Below are 26,312 nucleotides of genomic sequence, written 5' to 3'. Positions count from 1 at the left end.
TTTACTTAATAAAACTGCACCAAACAGGCAAACGACAGTCATTTAGAAACTCTCAGACAACACAATTTTCGTTTAATCTATAGCTTTGTGGCTTTGCCAGCTATGTCTTTCTTTTTGAAGCCTTATTCTGCTGAGTAAGCCAAGGCCATGTTAAATAGCCGGGCCGTAATGATTTGGCAAATCTTGCATATGCTTCCTGCTACAAAGGTTCTAGTTTCATACTTCATTGGCTTTGCTGGCAACAGCCTCGTGCACCCAGTGACCCAAAACACAGGGACAGTGCAAGTCCCCATTGTGCAACCTCTACAGTACAACACAGGAAATATTAGGTTTGCAAGTGCCATTTACCAAATAATCATTTGTTATTTACTTTTCCACTAGCAGTTGGGTTCCAATAGTCTGTAACCCATGCTGTCTGCCTGGCCTGCTGAGTTCAACAGGTTCCAGGTGAAAATGGCTGCAGAGCTGGGGAAGGTGATAAATCCCAGACTGTAACTTGGAAAAGCCTTCAGTAGTTACTCAGCAGCAGCAACACCACTGGAAATGTTGTTGCATCTAAAAATGTGGTTCCCTTTACTGTTATGTCAGTGAAAGGCTGCACTGTAGTGGAACAAGGTTGGCTGCCTCTTGGCCAACAGTTGTGTTGGGGAATAAAATTCAGCAAAAGAGTTTGCTAGACAAGTGAAATAGAGAGGCCTTCTTTGTTCTCAGTGATCCCTTTCCATTTGCAAAATCCTCCCCACATCAGATGCTGGGCCTCTTTCCATTGCTGGATCCAACCCAGGAGGGAGTTTTGTCATCTATGTCTTTACTTGAACCCCAGTTTCCAAAACTGAGAAGAATAATCCACAGTTTTCTCAGTTTTCTGCCTTTGCTCCTGTTTAGGTAAAACAAAGCAAAGCAAAAGGAGTCTGATCATAATGATTTGTTCTCACTTGCTTGAAAAGTATCCTTCCTGCTGGGTTCTAATCAGCTTAGGGTGTTGAGCCTTAAAAATGAGTATTTTTTTATTATACCTTCTTTCTCTGCTCCAGAGTCCACTGCGACACTCATTTTGTATGCCAGATCTTATCCACATATGGGACAGTTTGGCCTTTCGGAAATTTCTGATGTCCACCCACTGGTAGCTGACTCTCACATGCCAGTGAGAGTCCAAAGCCTGCCTGTCTCTTCCACCTGCTGCCAGCTGAGCTCCCTTCCTGCCACCCTGCTGTTTGCTGGCATCACTCTGGAGATAGCTAATGAAGTGGCAGGTTTCTAATCTAGCATTTTAAATATTCATTTTAATTATATACATTAAAACTAGACAGCATAAAGAAATGCTCCTTAGAAACAGTTTGCTTCTTAGTTTAGGTAGTCTTTATTCTTAGGAAAAGTATCTTTCCTTCAGAGGAAAAGCACAGCTTCCTTTCTTCCTCTCGAAAACACAGCCACTAGCACCTTTCAATGGGTAAATTCTTTCCTGTCTAGTGCCTCCTTTATCTCAAGTAAAGCTGCTTGCTATGTAACATGGGATAGATTTAGCCCAAGAGGGCAGAGCTCTTCCCTAGTATCCATCATGAGCCACCGTGGTCATCGATGGTCAATTTTTGATAAAAATGCAGATTGCCTGGGTTTAGTATCTTTAAAGAAATGTGGCAAACTGGGTTTTCCTACAGGATCATTATAATAATGACTTTATCTTCTGCTTTTCTGCTTGTGTGCACAAGCATCAACTCCCATCTACTCATTTTAATTGTCATCCTCTCCATTTGGTATATTTTTTTACGGCTTCCTCCATTATTTCACTCTGTTATTGACATTTTTTCAATACTTATTCAGATATGATCCTGAGGCTTCTCTCCATTTGAAGAAAAAAATGAACTTGTTTGTTTAGAAAAATGTATTCATATTTTCTTCTTATACCTTAAGTACTACAATACGTACCTTCAGCTCATGCTGATATTTTTATGGTGTTTATTGAAGTAACCTTACCAGGTTTGCCAAATGCATTATTGCAGGCAGCATCTCTGAGTATAGTGAACAGAACCACATGAGAAAAACTGCTATGCGGTCTCCAGCAAGCTGTCATCAGTTAAATGACATGCATGCTGCACCTCTTATCTGCTAAAGACCCTCTAAAGAGATATCTTCTTATGAAGATAACAGACTTTTTTGTTTCTCTGTAATTTGTCTTCACATTAACATGTTCAAGCCAAAGTTATTCAAAGCAAGAGTATCTCTTTTCAAGTTGCTTTTTACTTTTCTTCATGTGGCATTCTTAGACAATATGAAAGCAAACTCGGCTTCATTAGCCTTGAGGTTTGTAGGCAACCAGGCACGCCTACTACCCAAAGAATTCCACTTCAGAATTGGTCTGAACATATCATTTCAAAATTGCTTTGATACCAAGCCATAATTTGCAACGTTCCTGTTTGATATCAAGTCTCTCCCTGCTGATCAAATGAGTGAGACTAAGTGAGATAGCGTGCTGAGCTTTTAAAATCATTTATGAACAGCCAAGGCCAGATGGTTCTGGGATTATGAATTATTTTCCCAGCTGCACCATTATGAAAAATCCCAAGAGTTTAGGGAGCTGGTATATAGGAGGAGCATTACCAGAAACAAAGTTTCCGTAAGGATGGGGAGCACTCCTGAGTGATGGAAGTGGCTGTGACAAGGATACCACTGAAAATGCCATGTCCTTATAGCAAATGTCTTCAGCTGAAGCAAATATCTTCAGCTAAAGTACTGGAGACCGATCCATTGCTAGATTATAACTGCAACTAACAGAATTGGATCATGGATTTCCTGTGCAACTTTTTTTCTAGAGTGTTTTTTGTTTTGTTTTGTTTTTCATTCTTGCAAGCAAAAGAGAGCACGGAGGTTTGTTACTGTCCACTTACAGTCACCTGTCATTTTGGTGAACCAAGGTAAGAGGGTCACACAGGATGGATTTCTTCTTGCACTGAATCTGCAAGCCCATAGTGATTTGCAACATAAACCAAGAAAGAAGAATAAAGGAAAGATGCTGAAAAATATTTCTTTCTGTGAAAAGGACCTCTGCTGCTCTGGGAACCATAAAGCATGTATCCACTGGCTTGTCTGGGGACTTCAGAAGACTTGATGCTGGTAGAATTATATATATTACAGTTACTTCACACCTCTTTGTCTTTTGATGTTGGCCATCTCCTCATTCCCACCTCCAGGAATGGAGAATTCATCCCCCATTGTGGGGAAGGCAGCCAGCATTCCTGACTCCTACAGTGCATTCCCCAGGCTGCCCCACTTCCCCTGGTGCTCGGCAGTGTGTGGCTTCCTGGTGGGGTAGAGTGTGGGACATTTGTGGTTACTTGTGTTGCACATATTTGGCAAATATGCTCCGCTGTCTCTCCCTTCTCCTTGCATTTCTTTTAAGGGTGTCTCATGCTGCATCTCTTCGTTCAGGTTTGACCCTCAGTCACTAATGTACTTGGCTGGAGGCTTTCACTGGTTTCACAGGAGTTTTGGAAAAGTTCACTCAAGTGATTGCATGCAAGAGCTTCCCCTGAGGTTGCTAACATTTTGAGTGACAGACCCGTCAGCCGTTCTTACTAAGCTTTTGTCTTTCTTCCCTAGTGGGTGGGAAATCCCACCCAGCTATCCCAGGATTTTGTCTTTTTTCCACCCTACAATTTATATTCCCTTTTAATCTTCTGAGGAAATGCATGTCACATTTTCTGAGGCCTTGTTCTCACCCACTTCAGGCAGTGCTGAAAGCAAACAGCTTGTTACCCTTCAGCATGTTACTTCCGTGATGCACCAGGGTGCTTTCTGCATACAAGGAGCTACAGATGGAGCACAGCAGCCTCTGCTCACCCAAAAAGAGAAATGAGCGGTCTTTCTATGCCCACCACTGTTTCATTCCTAGTCACTGTGCTCCTGCAACAATTCCCTGTTTTCTGAAACCAGGGTGAAGCAAGTGAGAGAGAGAGCATTTTTTATGTCCAAGAAGTGGATTAAATCTTTTGGAGGGCAAGGAAACAGCTTAGTGCATACATTTTCATGGGGTCGTTATCCTTTGGCCCTCAGATAACTTTATTTTTGCTTTGGAGTCACAGCTCAGCTGTGGTCATGTGAAGTAGCCAGTGTGTCTTCACTGGTAGCTTGAGAGAAGTGATTCCCAGTAAAGAGTCACTGACACATGTTTTACAATTAGTGTTTTTTTATATATCTGTGTTCAACTCTTCAACAGGGATTGGACTGTTAAAACAGTCCTTGACTCTTACTGATGTTGTGTCAGAAACCTGTTGCCTCTGTGTGTTGTTGGCACGTATCAAAGCATGTGAAAGGGTTTAGAAATGGTGAGCATCTGGTTGGATGAGTGCTGTGGAGACGGGGTAGTGCTCTAGGGATGTGAAGGGGCCAGGAATCTACATGCTGTGTGATGTTAAGGCCCATAGGGCCAAAAAAGAAAGCCTGGAATGGAAGCCTCTGATCAACACGAAAGATAGTGCAATTGTTACTGTAAGTGTGCAGAGCTCCTCATCCTGTTGGGAGGGTGTGAGGGCAGAGAAGGAGCATTTTTAGCCCTGGGCAGTCATTCCCATGTGATGTTGGGCAGTGGTCATGTGATTGGATTCATTGCATGAGCGTTTCCCACATCTCCATTGCCTGTGTAGGTTCAGGTGAGTCCCTGCTGCATCAGCACGATCAGACTGGACCACTATGGCCACTTTTGAGTCCTTATGCAGTACGGGAGTAGGCTGTTTCATCCATTACACGCTCACCCCTGATAACTGAGAGTTGTACCTTACTTGGCACCTTTAAAAGTCTTCTTTCAGAGAGATGGATTCTAAGCAGGACAGGACCCCACCTGTGCTGAGAGAGTTGGTACTGAATGGTTTACACTATGCTGTGTCATCACACTCCTTTCTGAGTCCGAATGTGTACTGCTGGAACTACTCTGCTTGACAGCTCTCATGTTTAAAGATTTGTATTAGATACTACATGGGACTTGGAAAGGAGTGAGCATTAAGATCAGAAGGAAGAAAGGTGTTTTCCTGAGGTAATGCTACCTCTTCAATGTGGAGTTTCCGCCAAGTTTATTTGTACATATATAGATCAGCTTTAGCTTTTTCTAGGACTTTGTATTCGGTGGAGCAGTCCTTTTCCTGCCACAAGGTACACTACCCCCTGCAGTCTCAGAACCTGCTGATTCTTACGAGAAACACTGTGAAGCTTTTTCAGGAAAAGATTGCTATGCTGGGACCACATCCTACAAACTTGATGCAATGGAGGCAGGCCATTGGAACAGTTAAGTGTTGACTTGCATCGCAACTGGGTTCCTTCATCTTACCAAATATCTTTGAATACGTCAGGCAATGCCTGCCCTGCTGTGAATCAGCCACTCTGCAAAAGAGGCAAGGATTCTCAAGAGAGAGTTGCATGAGCAAATGTCTGCTGGAAAAAATAGTCAATAGTGTGAGCGTGTGATAATATTACTGGGGAGAAGATTATAAGATGATTCACCCTGTTCTTCATGGCCTTGGTCTAACTTCAGTCAAACCATATAAAAGGACTGTTGTTGATGTCAGTAGGGTTTGGCCAGCTCTGTTACAGGTGTCTAGGACCACGTGGGCAGCAAGCTTTTAGATGAAATGCTTGAGCGAGTAAAAGGCCACACTGCCTGCCTGTTCCTGCCATGTCAGTCTCTCATGTGTGCTATCTGTCCCTTGCGGCACAAGCTCATACTTGCTGCCTTCCAGATTCCATGGCAAAAGAACTAATTCTTTTTAAATGAAAACCATATCATAAAGGGCTGGATCTGTCATGCAGCTGAATAAACCACAGCTTTCCACACTCTTATTCACCATAGGCATTCGTGTGTTCTCACTCGCTGTTGTTGACTTCTTGTCTGTTTGATGAGTAGATAACCATACAAAATACCTTGTTATTTCATTATTGGAGAGTGACATAAATTTGGTTATGAAAACGACAGTCCAGTAGTCATGGCTCCCTTTTAATGTTGTCTCTCCTGATTAAAAAAAAATATTAATAGCTCAGCACCCATCCTGAACACCCCTGTTCTGGTTAACATTATGTACACAATGACCATCTTTGATTACTTCAAATGCTTTAAGTAGGGTCATCTTCCTCTCTTCATCACAGCTTCCCAAAATCCCTCCTGACAGCTTCTGAAGTAGTCAAGTTACATTTAAGTGACTGTGTTTACATGTTTGAAAAGCACAAGGTGAAAAAGCCTGTTTTCCACTAAGCCAACAGGCTTAGTGACTGTTGTTTTTGTGAGAAGGTTATACAAGCTGTTTCATTGCCTCCTACCCAGCTCAGCTCACCTCAGCATTTCCCCAGCATTTGTTAGTTTGCCCTCCATCCAAGCCTCACTTGGACTCCCTTCTGACCCCTCTGGCTGTCTCTGCCTCTCTGCAGTTGCTTTGCAGATGCATCACCTTCCTAGGTCACTCTCTTAAACTTACTGTCCTCATTTTGCACTGCAGCTCCAATTACAATTCCAGCTCTAACGAGCAACCCCATTTCACTTCTGCCTCTGTTAAGCCTTTATTTTCAACTGGTTGGAAACCTCATAACTTGCAAGATATCAGCATTTTATATTGAAATGTTAAACATGTTGAACCAGTTCAGAAGTAGGCTTCTTTCCAGTGATGCAGCTTCAATTTCAAATGTTAATAAAAATTCCTAACATTGAACTCGATTTGGGACTGGATGGCTCACAGGCTTGATTATGTGATATACTGTCTCCCACTTCTAAGTTACTGGTTCAAATCCAGCCCAAGTCAGTAGCTGCTGAGAACTGTTGACGTACATTCTCTGCTTAGTGACCTATATTGATTTGAGTTTAATGGCCATGTTCAATGTTCTCAGCTGTCAGCCACACACCCTGTATAACCTCCTTCCATACCAGCATCTTCCTTTGTGGCTGAGATTGGATGGACTATAGAGACGGGACTCCCTTCTCAACCATTCATGGAGACACAGTAGGAAGTGGGAAGGGAGAGGAATTATGTCCTTCAGTTATGTCCTTCATATGGATTAACAGATGACATTTGTGCCCACAGCGTGTCTAAATAGCAGGCTTTCCATGGGGCACTGTCATCCTGCCCACACTGAAATGCCAGCACAGATAAATTACAGCTCCCCATCTCCCTTCCCTCTCACACTATGCAAGGATGTTTTCCAGTCAGCCCTCCCTTTGCATTTATATTTCTCTAGTGGCGTTTAGAAAGAAGTCTTGTGCTTAATCCTGGCTCTGCAGCTAATGCTGGATTACCTCTGGGTGAGTCATGGCAAGCTGGGTCAGAGAATGACTTCTCTCATATGCTCTTTTGAGAAGGTCAGTAGTGACCTACCGTGCTGTGATGTGCAACTCCTGGTACTGCACATAGCTTTTAGCAATTCACTGTTGCCTTGCAGAAACAGAGCCTTTCAGAGAACATCCACAGACTAAGGCATCTGTTATAAACACAGGTAGAAAAACAGGCTTTGCAGCAAAGATCAGCCAAGAGGGTAAAAACCGTAGTGGCCCCACTGAGCTTTTCACTTGGAGCAAGAGATATCATTGCCTTTTCCTGTCCCTCTCTGCATTTGGGACATTGCTGGAGCAGGACCTTTGCTTAATTCTTTGAGTCCATGTTGGTCTGCAGGGCAAGTGGCCCCAAGGAGCTTTTCTTTTTAATGTCTTGCCGAGCTTACACAGTTGCAGCTGATAGTGAGTTGTTTCTTCAGGAGGAGAGAGACTCTACCTTGGATTTCTTTGTCTGTAGAAGTGAGAGACAGACCACTGTCCTCATTTCCTTCTTGGTAGCTGGACGGCCTTGCTGTCCTTTGGAGAAATGGTGACTTTGAGGTTAGTGCCAGTGGAGAGCAATCAATTGTGTGTTGTGCAGATGTTTAATAAGCAGCTGGGGTGACAGCCAGCTCACCTTGGGTAGCCTTGCTAGTCCTGAGTGTCACTCATTTCTAAAGTGAACCAGCGTTTGACTCACCCTGAATTATTTGCAGACAAATGGAATGGCTTGGCTTTCACAGGGAAGCTGTGGAGAAGCTCTTAGTAACAGCCAGCTGAAGTGCTTACTTGAAACAGAGGGATTGTAGAAGCTCATGGTGTTTCCACTTCTGGGTGTGGTTTTTTCAGGCTTCCCTTCTTCATAATTCTTTCTTTCTCTTGCTACCCTCTCTGCCTTTTTATGAAGAAAAACTCTTCTCTTACTGCTGATGGTATTTTCTATCAAAGTTGCCTCTTGCCCCTACTTCATAATCTCCCCCCACCAGAGGTGGAGTGCATGATACTAATGCTAGGGATTTCTCAAGTGGTCTGTTACCAGCCACAAAGTTGCAGCTGTTGAAAAAATTTAAAGCATCTCCTAAATCAGTTTCCCCTAGCCCTTGGTGTTATCCTTTAACTCGGATTTGGGGCGTTTAATAGGAAACCTGTTGAGAGTCATAGTGGTTCTGATGAATATTTGTATACATGACCTTAAGAACTTGGAGGTGCAACGCACAGTGTATTGAAGGCAGTAGGAGACTTTCCACAGGCTTTGGTGCGCCTTGGCTCAGTCTTTTAAAGAATAACAGGAAACACTGGCAAACGCACCAAGGGTAAACAGAGCAGTTTAGTTACATTAACTGTCTAAAGGAGAAGCTCCAGTAATGACTGAAACAAACAAAGCAAGAGCATTTATTTGGCATTGCTGTGGGAAAACAAATGGCTGTTAATTGCATTTAGCTAAGAAGGGTTACACAAGAAATTGGCCAGCTCAGGCCCAGAGTGTAATTCTGGTGTCCTGACCCAGTTCTGATTGCTGCATAGACTCTGATGGAGAACAGTGTCCTGGAAAGCAGCACAGACTTCAGAGAGGCCAGGGCTTTGAGAGACTGCATACTATTTTTTATTCATAGCAATGCTACTTTAAAATCTTGTTCTACAAAAAACAGCATCAAAGAGATCTGTTGTTGCTGCCTCCCTGTGACTCCTGATAAAATTTGCCTTGCTGTGATTATGTTAACGGTCAGAACTCAAACTGGTCAAGTCAGCTTGTTTCTGGACTCACATATGATGAGCAACAATAAATATGCCGCAGGACTCCTTCGGTGACACCTTAGTGTCTTTGATAACCAATGTATTATTTATGTTAGAAAAGAAGCTGGGGTGTGAAACCAGAGTCCTGTTGTGCTTACTCTGAATGAATAGAATGAAAGGAGTTTAAGAGCTGACAGTCTAAGCTGTTCTTGCTTGCCTTTGTGGAATCTCATTGTCTTCAGGACAAGAATGTGATGAACCAAAGGCTGAAATTTACCCTGTGCTTAGAATGGAGCTAGTGACTGTGGTAGTAATAGCACAAAGGGAAATCAAGTCCTGCTCATCTGCAGTGGCTCTGCTGGCTTTGCGGCGTAAAGGATGACATGCAGCATGTGTTTGTGGCTCCTGATAAAATGGACAGTTATGACTCCTAGAGTACAGAGGGCAGTGGGTTTGCAGGGTAATATAGTGCCATTTTGACATTCCTACTTCTAATCTAAGAGTTGTTCTTATCAGCTCTTTTTTCAAGATCTGTTCATGTAAGAATAGAACTCCTTCCCAGGGCAGAATATTTCAAGAGACTGGTTATCTGCTTCTAATTCCATGTGAACTTCTGAATAGCAGGTAAGATTAGATGATCACAAAGAAAATACAAAGTACTGAATCAGCGCTTGCACTGCTGTTTAGTAGAAACACATAATGCTCTGTCCAATTTATTTCTGTAAAAAGGAGAGGGACTATTCATTAGTGAAAAGAATCAGCATGGCATTACATTTACTATGTGTTTAGGAAAAACTGATCCCTTTGATGTAGCTGGAGACCCTTGAACTTCAGAAAAGAATGTGTTAGCATGCTAGGGTATGCCTTAGTCCTGCAGGTCATTTAATCCTTTCCTCAAGTGAGTCATTGTAAGGTAAAGTAGATGCTGGGAAAAATTCTGTACTGCCAATTAAAACAGGCTCTAAAGGTGTTGCTGGTTTCATTCTACCAGAAACTCATCACAGAGAGGCCAGCAGAGGTTGACTATGTACCTTGAGACCAAATCCCAAGCTAATATAAACTGACAAGGTTCTTTTTACTTAGCAGAACTCCTTTGCTTTATACCAATAGCTCAGGCTCAATTCCTTTATGCTTATGACTTTTTAAAGAATTTCTGTTAAGAAATCAGGAATTATTCAGAAAGGGGCCAATTTCCACACATGTAAGAATTGCATGAATTTCAGAAGAAGCCTGTAAGTAACTCTGAGATATGAGTTCTGACTCAGTCTTTATAGAGAATATATTCTATCTGCCTCAAACACCCCTGCAGAATCAAAGCTGAGTAATGAATGTTAGCCTCAGCATTTCTCCTAGGCAGACATCTTTCATGAGGTCAGATTTAAAATAAAGTTAAGGACAGGAACATACTAATTAGTAACTGTTGCCCTTGTTGTTTGCCAACAAAACACATCCCACTTTGAACAAATTTAACAAAGAATAGATGAAGTTAATCAGAAAGCTAATGCATTTCTTGATTAACAACTCTAGGCCAAACACTAGACTTTTGTGGAACAGGTAAAGTCAGGGAGCCTAAACCATTTGGAAAATCAGGAAGATGGTTTGTTTTCACCCTTTTCAAGTGGAACAGCTGAGGTGTCTACCAGGAGGCCGTTCAGGAAGCTGCCAGAATGGGATGGCTGCCAAGTCCCATCCCACAGAAGCCCTGACAGAGTAGAAACCTGAAGGACCCAACTCTGAGTCTCAGCAGTGTGGCAGTCATAAGGCAGGCAAGCTGAAAGAAACCTTGGAAACATGCCTTGTTTCCATTAGAAAAGTTAACTCGATTGCGGCATGCCCTCAAGTGTTCTAAACTGGCATTTCTGGGCAAACTTTCCTCTGGAAGATTTCCAGCAAGCTTACATACCTTGCTTCATGGTACTTAGCTCTTCCTTTCCTGTTAGGAATATGAACTTTAGATGGGCTTATTTGCATTGGAGGAATACTGCTGGAACTTTCTTCCTAGCATATGAAGAGTTTTCTCTGTGTGTAGAAACAACATGGGTAAAATATTTGGAGTGAAATCCAGGCTCCATTGAAGTCAATGGCAAAACTCCCATTCACTTCAGTGGATCAGGAATTTCACTCTTTACTGTTTTGAAGTTACAATTACTAATAGACTGTTACATTATTCCTGCGTGCATCAAACAAAATGTGCTTGATGTTAATGTTCCTGCTGTGTTCAAAACCCACAAAAGTTTAAAAACAAGAATAACTATGAACTTCTGAATCTAAAAATTATGTTAAATGTAGTTTCGCTAGAAATAACAATGTCCCTGGAGATAAACCTAAAATAATAGACTCCACCATATAATCTTCACTTTAAACTAAAAATAGCATAGATGGCAGTTTAATCTAAGCCATAATTATCAAACTTCTGAAGCTGGTTTTGGTTCATTGCAACTAGAAATGTATGTTGTGTTTAGGCTTTGAACAGTTGAGTCCCAAAACTGGAGAGAAGCAAAGCCAAGAACATAGTCAGAAAGCAAACAGGAGCCTCTGATTTGTAGAGAAATAGCATGCATTAAAGAGTCCAACACCATATTTAAAGGGACTGCTCCTGGCTTGCTCAGTCCAGCCAGCTGGAGACCTAGTGAGTTCCTATTAATCTGTGTTTTCAGCCCCAAATTGGTGACTGTTATTTTGCTAGAAAGTGACACTGGCCATACAAGGCACCTTTTGTCTGAAAGCCATTTTCCATTTCATGTTGGAATCGAAGGAAGAATGTTAACATTTCAAAATGTTATTATTCCATATGAGTTTAAAAAATGGTTTTAATGATCATTTCAAAGTAGGATGGAAAACCCTTAATTCACTTTTGCTGCCAGGCAGCATGGTACGATGGACTGAGTGTAGGACTGCCAGTCAGGACTTCTGACATTTCACTGATGTAGCAGGTGAACTTGGTCACATCATTTATCCCTTCTTTGCCACCATGAAGGCTGTTCACAAAGGCTTACCTCCAGCAGAGGAGCCTCACCTTTCTATAGTGGCAACAGGGATTTATTCTGAACAGTCATTTACTATAACAGCCCAATGGTAGAGACTCCATTAATGATAGAAGGGTCCTGAGTGGGAAGTTGAATGGAGGATAAAGTAATACTTTTCTGTTTCTGAATACTTTTTGAAATCCTCACAGAATGTGTTTGAATTCCTACATGTATGTTTATACTACACAATCTGCTGTTTGTTTAATGGCTTGTTTTGCTGAGGAGCTCTCATTCTGTTCTTGCTGAGACTGGCATGGGGCAGTCTTGATGCTTGTTTGGACAGTGCTTGCCAAATGAGGGCTTGGTTCTGCCTCAGGCTCTTATCTGGGCACTGCTGTTATAGAGTCATAGACTAATTTACGTTGGAAGGGCCACTGGAGGTCATCTGATCCAACCCACTGCTCAAAGAAGTATCAGCTTCAAAGTTAGGTGAGAGAGAGATTGTACAATACCATAAATTTAGAGAGACGTTTTTCCCAACAGTAGAGTTATTCCAAATTCACACTGACACAACAACAAAATTGGTCCATCTCTAGTATTAATTTGTTGACCATTCTCTCAGTATGATTATAGGGACCATAACCACTAGATTTGGGAAAGCAATCCAAAATTTTCAGTAAATACTACCTTTGATACTCTAGCAGATATCCTTCGGCTGTGCTACATCACTTGTCCAGGTTCACATCTCATGAACCCTCAAATAGTTACATTTCCTGGTAGGAAAGTCCATAAGAAGCACATTTTAAAGTTTCAAACACACAAAGGCAATGGATAAATTAAAGGAACCTACAGTTTATTCATGAAGCAGGTGCCCAGAGCAGTAGGTGAATGATTCTGTGTTATATGTGCAGCCTGTTTTTGACTTGTTAATTGCTAAGAGTGTCATTACTAAGTCCAGTGAGAAACCCATATCATAACTTGATAGGTTTTTCTGTCTTGTTTTGTTTTAATCAAACAGCATGGGAATGAGCCATGATGATGATCATCAACCCTGCGCAGGGAGGTCTCATATTATGTCCGGAGAATGGGTGAAGGGCAGGAACCCAAGTGACCTTTCCTGGTCTTCATGCAGCCGCGATGACCTTGAAAACTTCCTAAAGTAAGGATTGTGCTGATTATCAAAAATCTTATCAGGCAAGAATCCGATATGTTATTTGAAAGTGAAAGTCTAAACAATTTTCCTTAAGAAAAAGTGTGTGCATGTGTCATTAGGGTGTGCAAGTTTGAATCTGTCTCCATTACAGTAGTCCCTTTGAAACTGAGGTTTGCAGAGAGGTAGAAGAATTATGCGCAGTTGTCAGGGTACTGATAGCTTCTTAAAAACAATCCCAGATCACCTTCATTTTACAAAAAATGCCCTTCATGTTTGCAGTGACAGAAATCTGTGTGTAGGTGGCCTGAAAAAAGCTCCGCTGAAGGATGCTGCCAGCTTGGTGCTGTAGCTTTTACTGTCATTATTGTTATTAAATGGCTTTTATTTTATGGAAACTTTACTTTGCCCAGAGGTAATTCTGATGTGTTGTCTCACTCCTCATTAAGTGTTGGTCTTAAACAGTTCACTATGAACTTCTTTCCCATTGCACCCATATTTCAGTTCATCATATTCAACAGTTGAGGAAGGATTTCTGTCCTGCTGCTTGTTAACTCTCATGTACTCTAGCAAGCACTGGCATTGTCTGAACTCTGTAACTGTGGTCTTAAACCTACAGTGCAGCTCTCTGACAAACAGTGTCTGGCACAATGGCCAGTGCTTTGTTGCTAGAAATGGGTTCAGCATGAAAAATTCCCCACTCTGGGAATTAGAGGTGGGAGAGAAAGGAAAATAATGAAAGAAAATGGGATATCTACTGTTATATTAAAGGCATGAAGTTGAAAAAGAAGTTGCATCTGAACTCACTCTGGTCCCTGATAGAGGGGAGATGACAAAGTGATACTCCAATTTGTAAAAGACTGTTGTGAAGGCAAAGGGAAAAATCTTTCCTTTGTGTCCGTGATGGTTAAGAAAAGAAGTCAAGGGCTTAAAATTCAGCAAGGGGGATTCAGGTGAGACATGATAGAAGACTTTCTAGCTGTCATTGTAAGGTTCTTGAAGCTTTGGACTAGATAGCCCAAGGGCAGAATTGAGTCTCCATCAGATTTTTAGGAATAGTTTAGACAAATGTTTAACCCAGAATGATGTGAATAGTCGATTCTGCTTTAAGGCCTGGGGCCAAGGATGAGTTCCCAAGGACCTTTCTATCCATAGTTTTCAATGATTTAGAAGGCTTCCAGATATATACTGGGAAAAATGACCACTGTTTCACATGAGGTCATCAGATTCCCTGTTAAAGAGAGGACAACAGCTTCTCTACAGCAGTGATCTAACACTTGAGTTCAAAGGTGCTTTCCCTTAAAGGCATGTTTAATTCTTACACTCCACAGGTCCAAGGTCAGCACCTGTTTGCTGGTAACAGACCCCCGAAGCCAATACGCGGTGCGGCTCCCTCACAAGCTGCCTGGAATGCACTACAGTGCTGATGAACAATGCCAGATACTTTTTGGGACCAATGCTACATTCTGTAAGAATATGGAGGTAAGACCTCATGGGGTGTACCTGGAAACAAGGTGGGAGGTGGAAATAACGCTGTCAAGCACTGGGGAAGAAAAGGAGTCTGTACTTTCCTCAGAACTAGTTCCTGGGATTTTCAGTGTGTTCAGCACTGCTGATACAAAATCAGTAGTCAAACTCCCATTGACCTTCATGTCAACAGCACATACTTATGCAGTCCTCCTCCTTTCCCCATGCTGGTCTTGTTAATCTCCTAGACCAGACCCAGAAAACCTTTTGTTTGTACTTGGTCTTAATTTAGGGACAGTTCCCCTTTGACACTGTTTTGCTGAAGTGCTCAGTAGAGATTGTTTTGCTGGAAGTTCAGCTGAGGTGAAAGTCTCTTCTCACCAGAGTGCTTGCCTACTTCAACAGAGCCAGCTTAAATGACTGTCTGGATCTTTCAATACACGTCACCTTCAGACCGCTACAATGTTCTTAGGAGCTGACTCTAACTCTGTGCCAAGGAAATATAAATGACTGCTTGTTTGATAAGGCCATTTAGAGATTTGCGCAGAATTAGGCCCCTTCCTGTGCGTTTTCTAAGCAACATGATGTTTAGTCAGGATTTGGGTGCAAAATGGCTTATATCACATGGTTGGTTGGCAAAATGGAAACACTGATTTTTGGTGTCTCTAGAAGTAGGTCATATTTGAGATGAGGCTGTCTGAATTGTCCTCTGGAATTTAGACAGCTAAACTTTTCCTAACGTCTTACACAATTAGATGTCTTCATTCTGACCTGAGCTTGTCTGCATCGCACTTTAGATAGGGACTGGAGAAACGCTTACTTCCATTGTGGCCTCAGAGATATCCAGAAGAAAGTCATGAGGCACTGAGTCCTGTCACCAGCACCAGCTGGCAGCATTCTGTCCTATATAAACAGGCATGAAGCAGCCAGGTTTCTTGCTGTCATTAAGTAGCCATTTGTATTTTTTAGTTGTCCCTTGTTCCCATTCTGAACAATCTTGGGATCTCAAATCAGTGTTAACAAAGAAAATAATGATCAGTGATAACTGAGGTTTCTAAGTGCCAAATTACTAAAAACTGTTGAACACATGCAAGTCCTGGGAACATGCTCTTAGTTTCACATTTGCTGTTTTGTTTATTTTGGATTTGGAAACTAGCTAATATAAAACAATAAGAAAAGAATCTGGGTAGGTTGTATTTTCCAGCTCCATCAAGAAAATGCAGACCACCAGGACTACTGTACTGGAAGCAAAGTATTAGAATATAGGTCTGTAAAGAAAAGCCCAGATCTACCCAGGATGATTAAAGTTCTTCCACTTGTGTGGGTGTCACCCAGCTTGACTGCTGTTGGAATAGATATTTGCTATTTCCCTCGTTGCGATAAAAAACATTCTGTTTCTGGATTGTCCAGTGCCTAATGAGAATGTCAGCCTACTGGTAGGTGGTCAGCATTTCTCATGCAGAAATTGCATGTCCAGTCTGGAATTGCTTCAGGGACAAGTTGCTTGCCAGAATAACAAGCCAACAGGCACTGTTCTTTTCTGTAAGATACAGACAGCAGGTGTTTGTGTTCACCAAGTTTTCACCAGTCTCACTATTTGCCTTTTTTAGAACACAATGAAAACTGTGCTCTTCCTCCATCACTCCTTTAGTATCTCCCAAAGAAAAGCATATTTTTTGAGCACTTCAGTGCTTTCTAATGAAAAGCCTTGTAGAATTTCAGCAGATAAAAACAATTTGCGATCACTTATTTAGAAATATTTTTCTGTTACAAATATGTGTTAAGAGTTAGCATTCACACTGTAATAATATTTAAGTAAATATTTGCATCCTGTTATGCTACTCTGAATTGGCGTTTGAAGGCAATGAAAGGAAATTCTTTAGATGAAATGGTCAGCTTTAATTTTTAAACCTTCAAAGTTTGTGTTCTTGTCACCTTTGTGTTTCTCATGCCTCATCTGCAGAATGCTTGTATCGTTAAGTCTCAAAGCTGTCTACAAAAATATGAACCAAAAAAAAATTGGCACTAGTCATTGGCATTAGCTGTAGAAATTATTGGCAAATATAGCTGTCTCCTCTTTTAGCCAATGGTAATGTGGTATTTTTAATTCAATAATGTATTAAAAAAATCCAAATGTAAAAGTAATAAACATTTGACAGTAAATATTTGTTACAAAAAGGAAATAAACTTCAGGAAATGAGCCTGCTCAATCTTTTTATGATTACATGAATCTACTGTCTATTTTCTTATTTAATAAAAGAGTTACATTATAACATTTCATTGGAGATAGTTGAGCTACATAATTATATCAGGCAAACTAGAGGACCTATATTCAAAAATGCCATACAATTTGGTTGTAGAGCAAATTTCAGAGATTAGATTAATCCAAAATTTCGACATTTTTTAGAAACTGCAGAAACTTTCTGTGCAGTAATCTCTTTGAAGGCATCAAAGCCCAAATTTTTAAAGGCATGTAATCTCCTTTGCCTTCAGAGATTCAGGTGCCTAAATGCTTGGCAGTGGCTGGACCTCAGACACTGGTCCAACTAGATAGTTGATCCATGAATATTCAACCTTATCTGGATATTTCAGATTGCATCTCCAACGTTGTTTGTCCATGTTTGTTTTTAATGATAACTCATATGCCCTAGTACAAAATACTAGCTCTTAGAATTGCAAGTTTGCCAAACCAGCTATCCTGCAGCTATTCTGCTGCAAATTTGCAGAACAAAAATGGAAACATATGAGGTAGGCTCAGCTTTACATATACTATACCTCTTGACGTTCCTTTTTAATTTGCTTGGAGACTGCGCCTACATTTTAATATACTAAAATTTAAAAATATGAACTAATTAACAGCATGAGTATATGATAATCAGCTTAATCATAGCCTATTGTTGTAATCTATGACCTCCAAGATTTATAATTTAGGATCTTTAGGTAAGATTTACTAGTGCATGTCACCTGTTTAAGGAGCTGTGGAACCAGGCTTTTAGGCTGGATGCTTGTTAGGCAGGGAACGATCAATTTCTATTTATTTGAAAAGCACCGTTTCTGTTATGATACTGTATGAATAATAAATGGCAAGATTACCTGCCAGCCCCTTGAGGGAATGCAAGTCCATTTTGGTGCGTCCTCTGCTCGTAGTTTTATTGGTTTGAGATACATCCAGGTGGCTGCTTTTGGGTTAACTTTAACCTGAGTGTTAGATGGGTGAGTCCTTGCTCATCATCAGGCAAATAAATGTTTTCATGGCTCCATGGAAGAATTAGTTTTGATCTGAGGAACTGAATAAGAAAATAGAAGTTGGACAGTTCTCAAGTGAGATGATTTCACATATGATAATGAATATCTCAAGACCCTTCAGTAGTTCCCCCTTTGTATCTAAGTTACATAGTTTTCTCCAGTAATATGAAAGAGATTAAAAGTGCTTTCACATGGTGCTTTCTGTTAATATTTCTCATTGCAAATGCTAGGCATTGTCTCATCAATGAGAACGCTTACCTAGCAGGACATGCAAAGGTGCTTCTAGCATACCAGACATGCTGCCTGTTTTCAGGTGGGAGGCTGTACAGTCATGCCCCTTGCAGTGCTGGAAGAGCTTTTGGCCCACCTAAGAGTTTGCACGGTGATCTTTACTTTGAGGGAGATAAGCTGCTTTTAGCAGAAATTAGATGACTGTCATTCTCAATTTCTGAGCAAAATCATGATATGAGTTGTAGAAAAAACTAAACAGCAATGCACCTTTGACTCTGCATAGTGCATTATCACTGTACCTCAAACACAGAGATCTTTTGGGATTCTCATTGCTAAATGTTGACATGATTCCAGGGCTAACATGCTAGGTTGTGCAAACTACTGGAAATTCAACCTGTCTGACCTCTGTTCTTCAGATCCACACTGTGCTATGAATCAAGTATTGTGAATTTGCTTGATCCCTACACAAGAGGAAGCAAAAAAGCTTCAACCCCACTCAAGTGATGAAAGCTTCTGCAGAGAGCAGACATTAACTCTTTGCTGTCCCCTTTATTTAGCAGTGCTGTCAGTGAGAGGAAAAGCACAGATGGTTTATGCTTAATCTCTCACAAAGCAGAGATGGTATTTCTCTACCAGAAATGCGTAAAAATGCATTGTTCATAAACTCACATGAAAATATGCTGTGTATTTAATCAGAACACTGGGTTTATTTTTCAGACTGGCATGGCTACTAACAGAGGCTTTTGCACTGAAATTATATTTATGGAAAATATGTGATTTCTATCTCTTGTATCCAGTGTTTGGCTTTTTGTTTTATATGCTTTTTGGCTTATTTATTATTAACACATTTTTGCGGGTTTTTACATAACCATTATCTTTCAGTATTGTTTTGAGTCAAAACTGTGCTTAGGCTAAAATGGCATGTGGAAAGAGATTAGCATTGCTACAAAGAGATTTTTTTTCTGAAAACGGGACACTGTCAAGTCAGATGTAACTGGGAATGTACATTTTGACATGACACTGCTTTTAGAAAAATTAAAACAGCTGGAATTGGCTCTACTGTTTTTTCTTAAGTTCAAGTTGTTTTTTAACAGATATTGGTATCTCCCAGTATCTACAAGCCACGGAGCAGCAGCACAGAACAAGAGGGCAAAGCTGATTGCAAGCCAAAGGAGACTGACTAGATGTTGGGGCTAAAATGAAAAAGGAGAGGAACCAAAAAACAAAGTAAAGGAAAAGCAACAATTGTAATAATCAAGTGGATTTTATGTATCCCTTCAGTTTTCATATTTGATGGTATGGTGGTGAATATAATTAAGCAATTGTGGGTCTCTCTGTGGTCTTGATCTTGCAAAGAGACTGGTGGAATGGACTCTTGGACTCCATGCATGGGAATCAATGGGCCTCTGTCTGTTTTTTCTTTGCAGAGTCATTTGCAAGATCCAGACAAGGATAGTAAGCCCTATTATTTAGTAATGTATAGAATATTTACAAGAACATGGTAATTAGATTGAGAACTGATTTATCCTGAAAATAATAGGTTGCATTGTCATTTTGTGTACAACCAGGGACTTTGTCTACATAATTTTCCATTACACAATTCAGCTTCTGTGTAAATATAATAATAATAATAGATCTGGAAAAGGATGGGTTTGGTTTTCTTGAGGCTTGCAGGATAAAAGCCTGGCAATTCTAAAATAAAATGAGAAGATTTTCTTTTTTAGAGGTAAAGGTAACAATTTACTTAATTGCCATGGTATATTTTATAGTTTTCCTAATGTAGGTTGTTAAAATTCAGACTATTTTCACGTTGCCTGTTTCATATGAAACTGAAGTGTCCTATTTCACTGCTTCTGTATGTTGCAAAAAGACTTTTTTTTCTTTATTTTCAGTGGAAGTACTTTTTGTGTAAGGGAGAGAAAGAAAGAGAGAGAAGCAGAGTTCCTGCCTGGGCAGCACAGCCCAGTTTACAATTATTGGAATGCTTCAGAAATTTTTGTACGTGTTTCAGTTTGGAAGATGGTCAAAACACATTCTGGTGCAGTGGTTTAAAGAAAAATAAAAAGAGAGAGTGGAATCAAAATAAAATTATAAAAATACAATGTGGAAATTTAAGAATATAAAAATAATAAACTCTTTAAAATAATACAGAGTGCCTATTAAGAATCAAGCACTTGAACTTGGAAATCCTACATTTCTTATTAAGACATAAGGGGAGGGAGAAAAAATTAGTGCAGCCTTGTGATGTGGCATCTACAGCTGAAGTTTGAACTTAACAAAATTAGCCAAAATACGATTGAGTATCAGCCTGAAAATAGTGTATAACAAGCTTGAAGGGCATTCAGACCTCTCCCATTGGCCTTCTGGGAACTTCCCATCTGCAAAACGCTTCAAGAGAAAACTCCCATAATCTTCACAACCACATCTGAACAGTGTGTGTACATATCTATATTTATTTTACCGTCCCTTTCTTCTCTTTTCCTATGGCCCAGAAACACAATCTGTGATTTCATTCTTTTAATTTCTCTTTTTTTTGTTTTTTTCTTTTTTTTAATGGACAACACTGCCTGTTGTTTAAAAGATCAATACTTATCTTGCAATCAGGTGTTACGGCCTGAGGAGTTCACTGGAAGTTACTGAGTGAACATTACTTTCACTGAAGACAATAAGAGGTGGATGTTGCAAAGTGCAAGGTCAGAATTTCAGGCTCTTAAGTTGCTCTGTGGTTGTGATGTAGTTGATTAGCTACAGCTCTTTTAATCATACTAAGGTAGAAATTGATAATAAGTCAAAGTACAAAATTTCTAACATTTAATTCAAAGCAGTGACTCTGTTCCAGTGCCTTGTACCATATGTCTCTACTTCTTCCAGGTTTGACCACATAAAGATGCTTCCATGATTTCTTCTGCTGATGTAACCTGTACGGTTGAATTGTCTCATTTCAGATGCTGAAAATTGGGCTCAGCAGAGCTGAAAAGCACATAGAGCAAGAAAGAATTCTGTGTTGGTAGGAAGGTAGATAAAGCTTATCTTTTTCTACTTTAATTTCTATGTGTCTATGAATCATAGACCCATAGGAGCTCGTTTCATGAATGCCGTAAAGGCACTGAAAAGATTAGTATTTAGCATAGGCTGCTTTGCCGTAAAATTAGTTTGTGGTCTCATTAATACTACCTTTCCAATCTCTTTATTTTGACTACTACTTTAATTCCAGGTATATGAAAAAATGAAATAGAACTGGTGCTCTGCAAAGAAATACTTTAGACAGTGGAGAAGGCATTTACTTTGCCTTGAGAGCACCAGAAATTACTAAAACTGGAGAGTGTTTTTCTGTTTCATTGTTTGCTTCCCAATGTACAGTTAAAAAGAAGTATTTCTACTCACTTGTGCCTTCTCTGGCAGTATGGGAGTCTTCCACTCCTTGTCTGGCAGGATCCATTTTTGTTTATTGAACTCCTTGTGACCACCTTCATTACTAGCCTTTCATACTTGCATTTCTGTGCAGTGACCCTGCCATTGCTGCTTTTGGCAGTTTTTCTTTGATCCTGATGCATGTTCAGGAGGTTCAATCACAGCCTAAATTTTCAAATGAAGTAATGGGTTTGAATGCATCCATTTTTTAGCATCTGATTTTGAGTCTCAGGGAAGCTGCGTGGTTTTCCAGAAGCCCTGCACTTCTTTCAGCTTTGAAAGGTTGCCCTCCTTCAATATTTCCGGTCACGCATCTCAAATCACTCTTCACTTCTCAAAACACTGGTTTCTTGTATCTCCCCCAGATTGGAACAGTTTCTAGATACAGCATTGCACATTTCCAGTGTCAAAGTAATTAATTCCAGTTTAACTTCTTCACAGGAAAGGGTGAAGAGCTTGCAGTAGGCAAAATGCCTCTCAAAAGAAGAATTTTTACATTTCTCTGTCTCTTATCATCTATCATGAGCCATCAGAGCCATTCATAGAGCCCTACGAGCAGTTTTACTATGAGAGATGATGGCACACTTGGCAAAAGATCCCTGCTGCATCTGCTCTAGAGGGGTCAGGGCTCATCTTCCTGTCTGTAAGTGTGTTTTGGGCAGCTATTGAATAGCCTGGTTTTCCCTTTACTAACATTGTCAAAACATGAGAGTTCTGGATTCTTCTAATCCTTTGGCTTTCATCTGCTGTTAGAAAGGCTGTTTGACTGAAGATTATAATTTCAGTTAATTTCATTCAGACCTTATACATCCAAATCTGTCTGTGGTGAGCAGTGTGTCACGGTAGAGTTACTGTTTTGGGAGCTGACAGATATTTTGTCTTTCTCCCTGAAAGGCAGAGAGGAAACATTCTTGCGTTTTAGTTGTAGATCAGAAAAGCTCTTGGTATCGCTCCATATATATAAAAGGGTACATTTCATATGGGATCCATGTGTTGGTAGTTGGAGTGATGCATATCAGGCCATCTAGCTCAGAGAACCAAACCTAGCGTGACACCCTTCATGTTTGCTGGGTTCAGTTTGTTTTGTTTTCTCTGATACAGAACATTAACAAATCTCGGAAATGACTGTTGAATTTTTTGTACTGTTCTACAAGGTAAAGGGTAACACTGGAAAGCAGTTAACTCTCAAGGACCATTTCCTTAAGAGTTCTTTAACTGTCAGGGGCTATTTCCTCAAGGGTTAAAACAGTCTTGTTGATTTTATACACTTGTGTCTGATGTTGGTGAGTTTCGACTCACACAAGTTTTGATGAAGAGGCTGTTCATTGAGTTAATGGAGTAACACTGATGAAAAAACTAATATAAAGGGGAATCAACTCTATATTTCTTTGTTGGCTCTAAGCAGGTAGGTTATTGGTCCTGTTCATCCAAAAAGCATAACGTGCACATGCGTTTCTGTATGTTCTGAAGAAACAAGGTGATCACTAGGTAGTGAAAATAGGGAAATGTTTTTTAAGAAACCTTTTCTGTTTGCATCTAAGATGATTGTATGATTGGTTTTTATAATACAGTCTGAGGTGCTTTCTGTCTGTTGTGGTTTAACCCCAGCCAGCAACTAAGCACCACGCAGCCGCTCACTCACTCCCCCCCCCCCGCCCAGTGGGATGGGGGAGAAAATCGGGAAAAAGAAGCAAAACCCACGGGTTGAGATAAGAACGGTTTAATAGAACAGAAAAGAAGAAACTAATAATGATAATGATAACACTAATAAAATGACAACAGCAATAATAAAAGGATTGGAATGTACAAATGATGCGCAGTGCAATTGCTCACCACCTGCCGACCGACACCCAGCTAGTCCCTGAGAGGCGATTCCCCGCCCCCACTTCCCAGTTCCTATACTAGATGGGATGTCATATGGTATGGAATACCCTGTTGGCCAGTTTGGGTCAGCTGCCCTGGCTGTGTCCTGTGCCAACTTCTTGTGCCCCTCCAGCTTTCTCGCTGGCTGGGCATGAGAATCTGAAAAATCCTTGACATTAGCCTAAACACTACTTAGCAACAACTGAAAACATCAGTGTTATCAACATTCTTCGCATACTGAACTCAAAACATAGCACCATACCAGCTACTAGGAAGACAGTTAACTCTATCCCAGCTGAAACTAGGACACTGTCCAACAGTAAATAAATCAATTCTACTTTGTCATTAATGAATAAAATTACACATTATGAATTTGTGGGGTTGTTGCCCAGTTTTGTTAAAATGAGAAGTTAGTGGATATTGACCATTGCCTGAATATTCTAGGATAGTCCTTGTGATTCTTTACCAAGCCTTCCTTTGACTTTTGGATCAGGTCTGTCATTTGGACAGATAGACAGATACTTCCACTGTTGGACGTAGCACTTGTTCCTTGGAATGTCAGCTCTAGAGAAAGGTCAGCAGCTGGCCACTGATATGTGTATCCAAGCTTCACAGTTACCTTGTCTGGGGCAACACATGGCTCCTTTTCAAAAGTGCCTTCCAATTTACAGGATTCTGATTTTGAATACTTTTCATCTAGTTTTCAACAGCAAGAAGCTCGATCTAATAGCAGCGGCAAACACCAGTACTCACCTCCCTTGTGATCCATTGTAGATTGTCAGTTGTTTATGCACCCAAAATTAAAGGCAGCAACAGCGTAGAAATTGGAGGCATTGTTTTTCTCACCTTGTTGTGTAAAGAATTCCTCCTCAGAAGCATACTATGAGGCTTCAAGAACATATACATAGTGTTTTGAACAGGAAAACGTGTGTAAATTCTGTGTTTATTCTACTTAATAGGTGTTAATTAGGATTCTGTTTATGAGTATGTTTTCTTTCATGGTTAGCTATATGCCAAGCCAAAACCTTGGCAAAAGAAAAGAGATCTGATACTTCATTGAAAGCCAGCCTATTTATAAGCATGCCTGTGTGTTATGTGGTCTCTTGCTCCTCTTCCTTAAGGATATTTACTCTTTCTAAGTCCTTCTTCACAATCCCTCATTTTGACAGCAAAGTTGGTTTCATGGTGTTTTAACTCTGCTGCTAGAAATAAGAGGTTCCTCTTTCCAGTGGGCTATAGGCATCAGGAACAAATTAATTCTCAGGAGAAATAAGTGTTTCTTTTTTTGGATTAATCCAAGGTGAGAGAGTGAATGTATAGGGAATGAACAAGCTTCAGTAGAGTAGTTCCTTGGTGGGAAGGACATCTTTACTCTTTGGATTCTTTTTACGCTTTGGAGGTTTGGAAGCTCCCCCTTGTAGGTAATAATCTGAGGCTTTGAGACAGGGAAGTATTGTGAGCCCTTTTTTCTCACTGAGACCATATGAGGTCATTGGGCAGAATCATGCTGATTTTAGTAACAGTGGTGATGCAATAGCTAACCCAGAAACTAGGAGACTCTAGACTTACTGCCTGTGGGCAAAGAGCTGGCTGAATTAATTCTGGCTTCTCATTTCCAGCTGCAGCACTGAGTAAAAGAACCTAAAATAGATTACTTCCCTAGAGCTGCATGTGAGTGGTCGTAGCACTTCACACACTGCAAGTCTGTGCTGGCACACGTATGGGATGGAGTTACATGCAAGGTAAACACCATCTTCAGAAACAGTATTTGTTGTGAAAAAGCATGAAAAGCTGTGAAAGGTGGGAAGGCCCACAGGCAGACATGTTGCTGGGAGTATCCCAGGAGTTGTTTCTGGTTTTACCCTGAAGTTTAGCTAGATCAGGCAGTGTGAGCCTGTGGCTCTGACACTGAGTGGAGGACTGCAGATCTCTGAGCAGCAGTTTTGCTTGTGTCCCAGCAGACTTCCAGCAAGACATTTAATCCTTTTCTGTTCCTCATCTTCCCACCTATAACAGAGGGATAAAGCTTCCTTTATTTCCCAGCTCCCAGGAGTCTGTTTAGATTGCAAGTTCTCTGAGGAAGAGAAAACACCTGGCACAGTAAGGCCCCTTTCTCAAATAGATGCCATTATAATACCTGTAATTGGAAGCGTCATTCACCTGCTGAGCAGATATCTTCTAGTTTGGGAGTTTCCGGACTGTGACCTCTCTCAGGACTGGTTTCTAACAGCTGTGCAGACAAGTTTTCCTATCTTCCAGGATTTTTTGAGAGTCTAAAATTTGCACCTTTATAAAAATTCCATTTTTATTTAGTTTTTTTATTTTTTTTTTCCTGCCTGTATAAATACCTTCAGGGTTCAGTTGAACAACCATTTCAATTTAAGAAAAAAAAAATAAATTTTTATTGAAAAATTACTTTTCCGCAGCCAACTCACTTTTTTTTATTTTATTTTGCTCTTGGAAATATTTCAGACTGGGAGCTGATCCAAAGATGACCTTTCCCTACAGACAGTTTCAACAAATCAATATTTTTCCAGTGAAAAATATCTATCATTGGAAAATCCTAACTGGCACTTTTTGAATGCTGTAGGGAAGACTTTGCAGGCAGAGACCTGCTGTCTAAAAGCTGGCTGCTGAATTTACAATTAGCAGCAATACAGCTCTTTTGATGGCTTCTTCTATATCAGTGTAAGCTCTGAACTGCCACTCATATACAAGCAACTTCCTTTCAAGTCCTGCCATTTCTCACTTTGATATTTCCCCACAAAGCTGGCTATTTAACTATTAAAAAGTCAGTCACTGCGACTGGTTAGCTATAGGACTGTTTAATGGGGATTTCTGTTTGGATTTCTATTGTAGCTGAGAAGGATATATGATCTCTTTTGAAATGAGCTATTAACATGATAAAACATGTTGGGAACATACAATACCAAAGCTGATGGTTTAATCTTTGCTGGGGTAT

At 40.5% G+C, this 26,312-nt stretch overlaps 1 protein-coding gene across 3 annotated transcripts in view; it reads left to right on the top strand.

Annotated features, from left to right (window-relative positions):
- ADAMTS17 (ADAM metallopeptidase with thrombospondin type 1 motif 17) overlaps window positions 1–26,312 on the top strand; it is a 200,550-nt gene that overhangs the window by 84,000 nt on the left and 90,238 nt on the right. For all 3 annotated transcript variants that reach the window (XR_003923623.1, XM_030015913.1, XM_030015912.1), the window contains exons 9-10: window positions 13,001–13,141; window positions 14,464–14,614. Coding sequence is in view for 2 of the 3 variants with exons in the window: in XM_030015913.1 (XP_029871773.1) it covers window positions 13,001–13,141; window positions 14,464–14,614 (292 nt within the window). In the remaining variant the exon portion in view is untranslated. The remainder of the gene's footprint in view (window positions 1–13,000; window positions 13,142–14,463; window positions 14,615–26,312) is intronic.

This window comes from Aquila chrysaetos, chromosome 5, assembly GCF_900496995.4.
Source record: "Aquila chrysaetos chrysaetos chromosome 5, bAquChr1.4, whole genome shotgun sequence".
Taxonomy (NCBI): domain Eukaryota; kingdom Metazoa; phylum Chordata; class Aves; order Accipitriformes; family Accipitridae; genus Aquila; species Aquila chrysaetos.
This window is presented reverse-complemented; position numbering and strand designations above follow the sequence as displayed.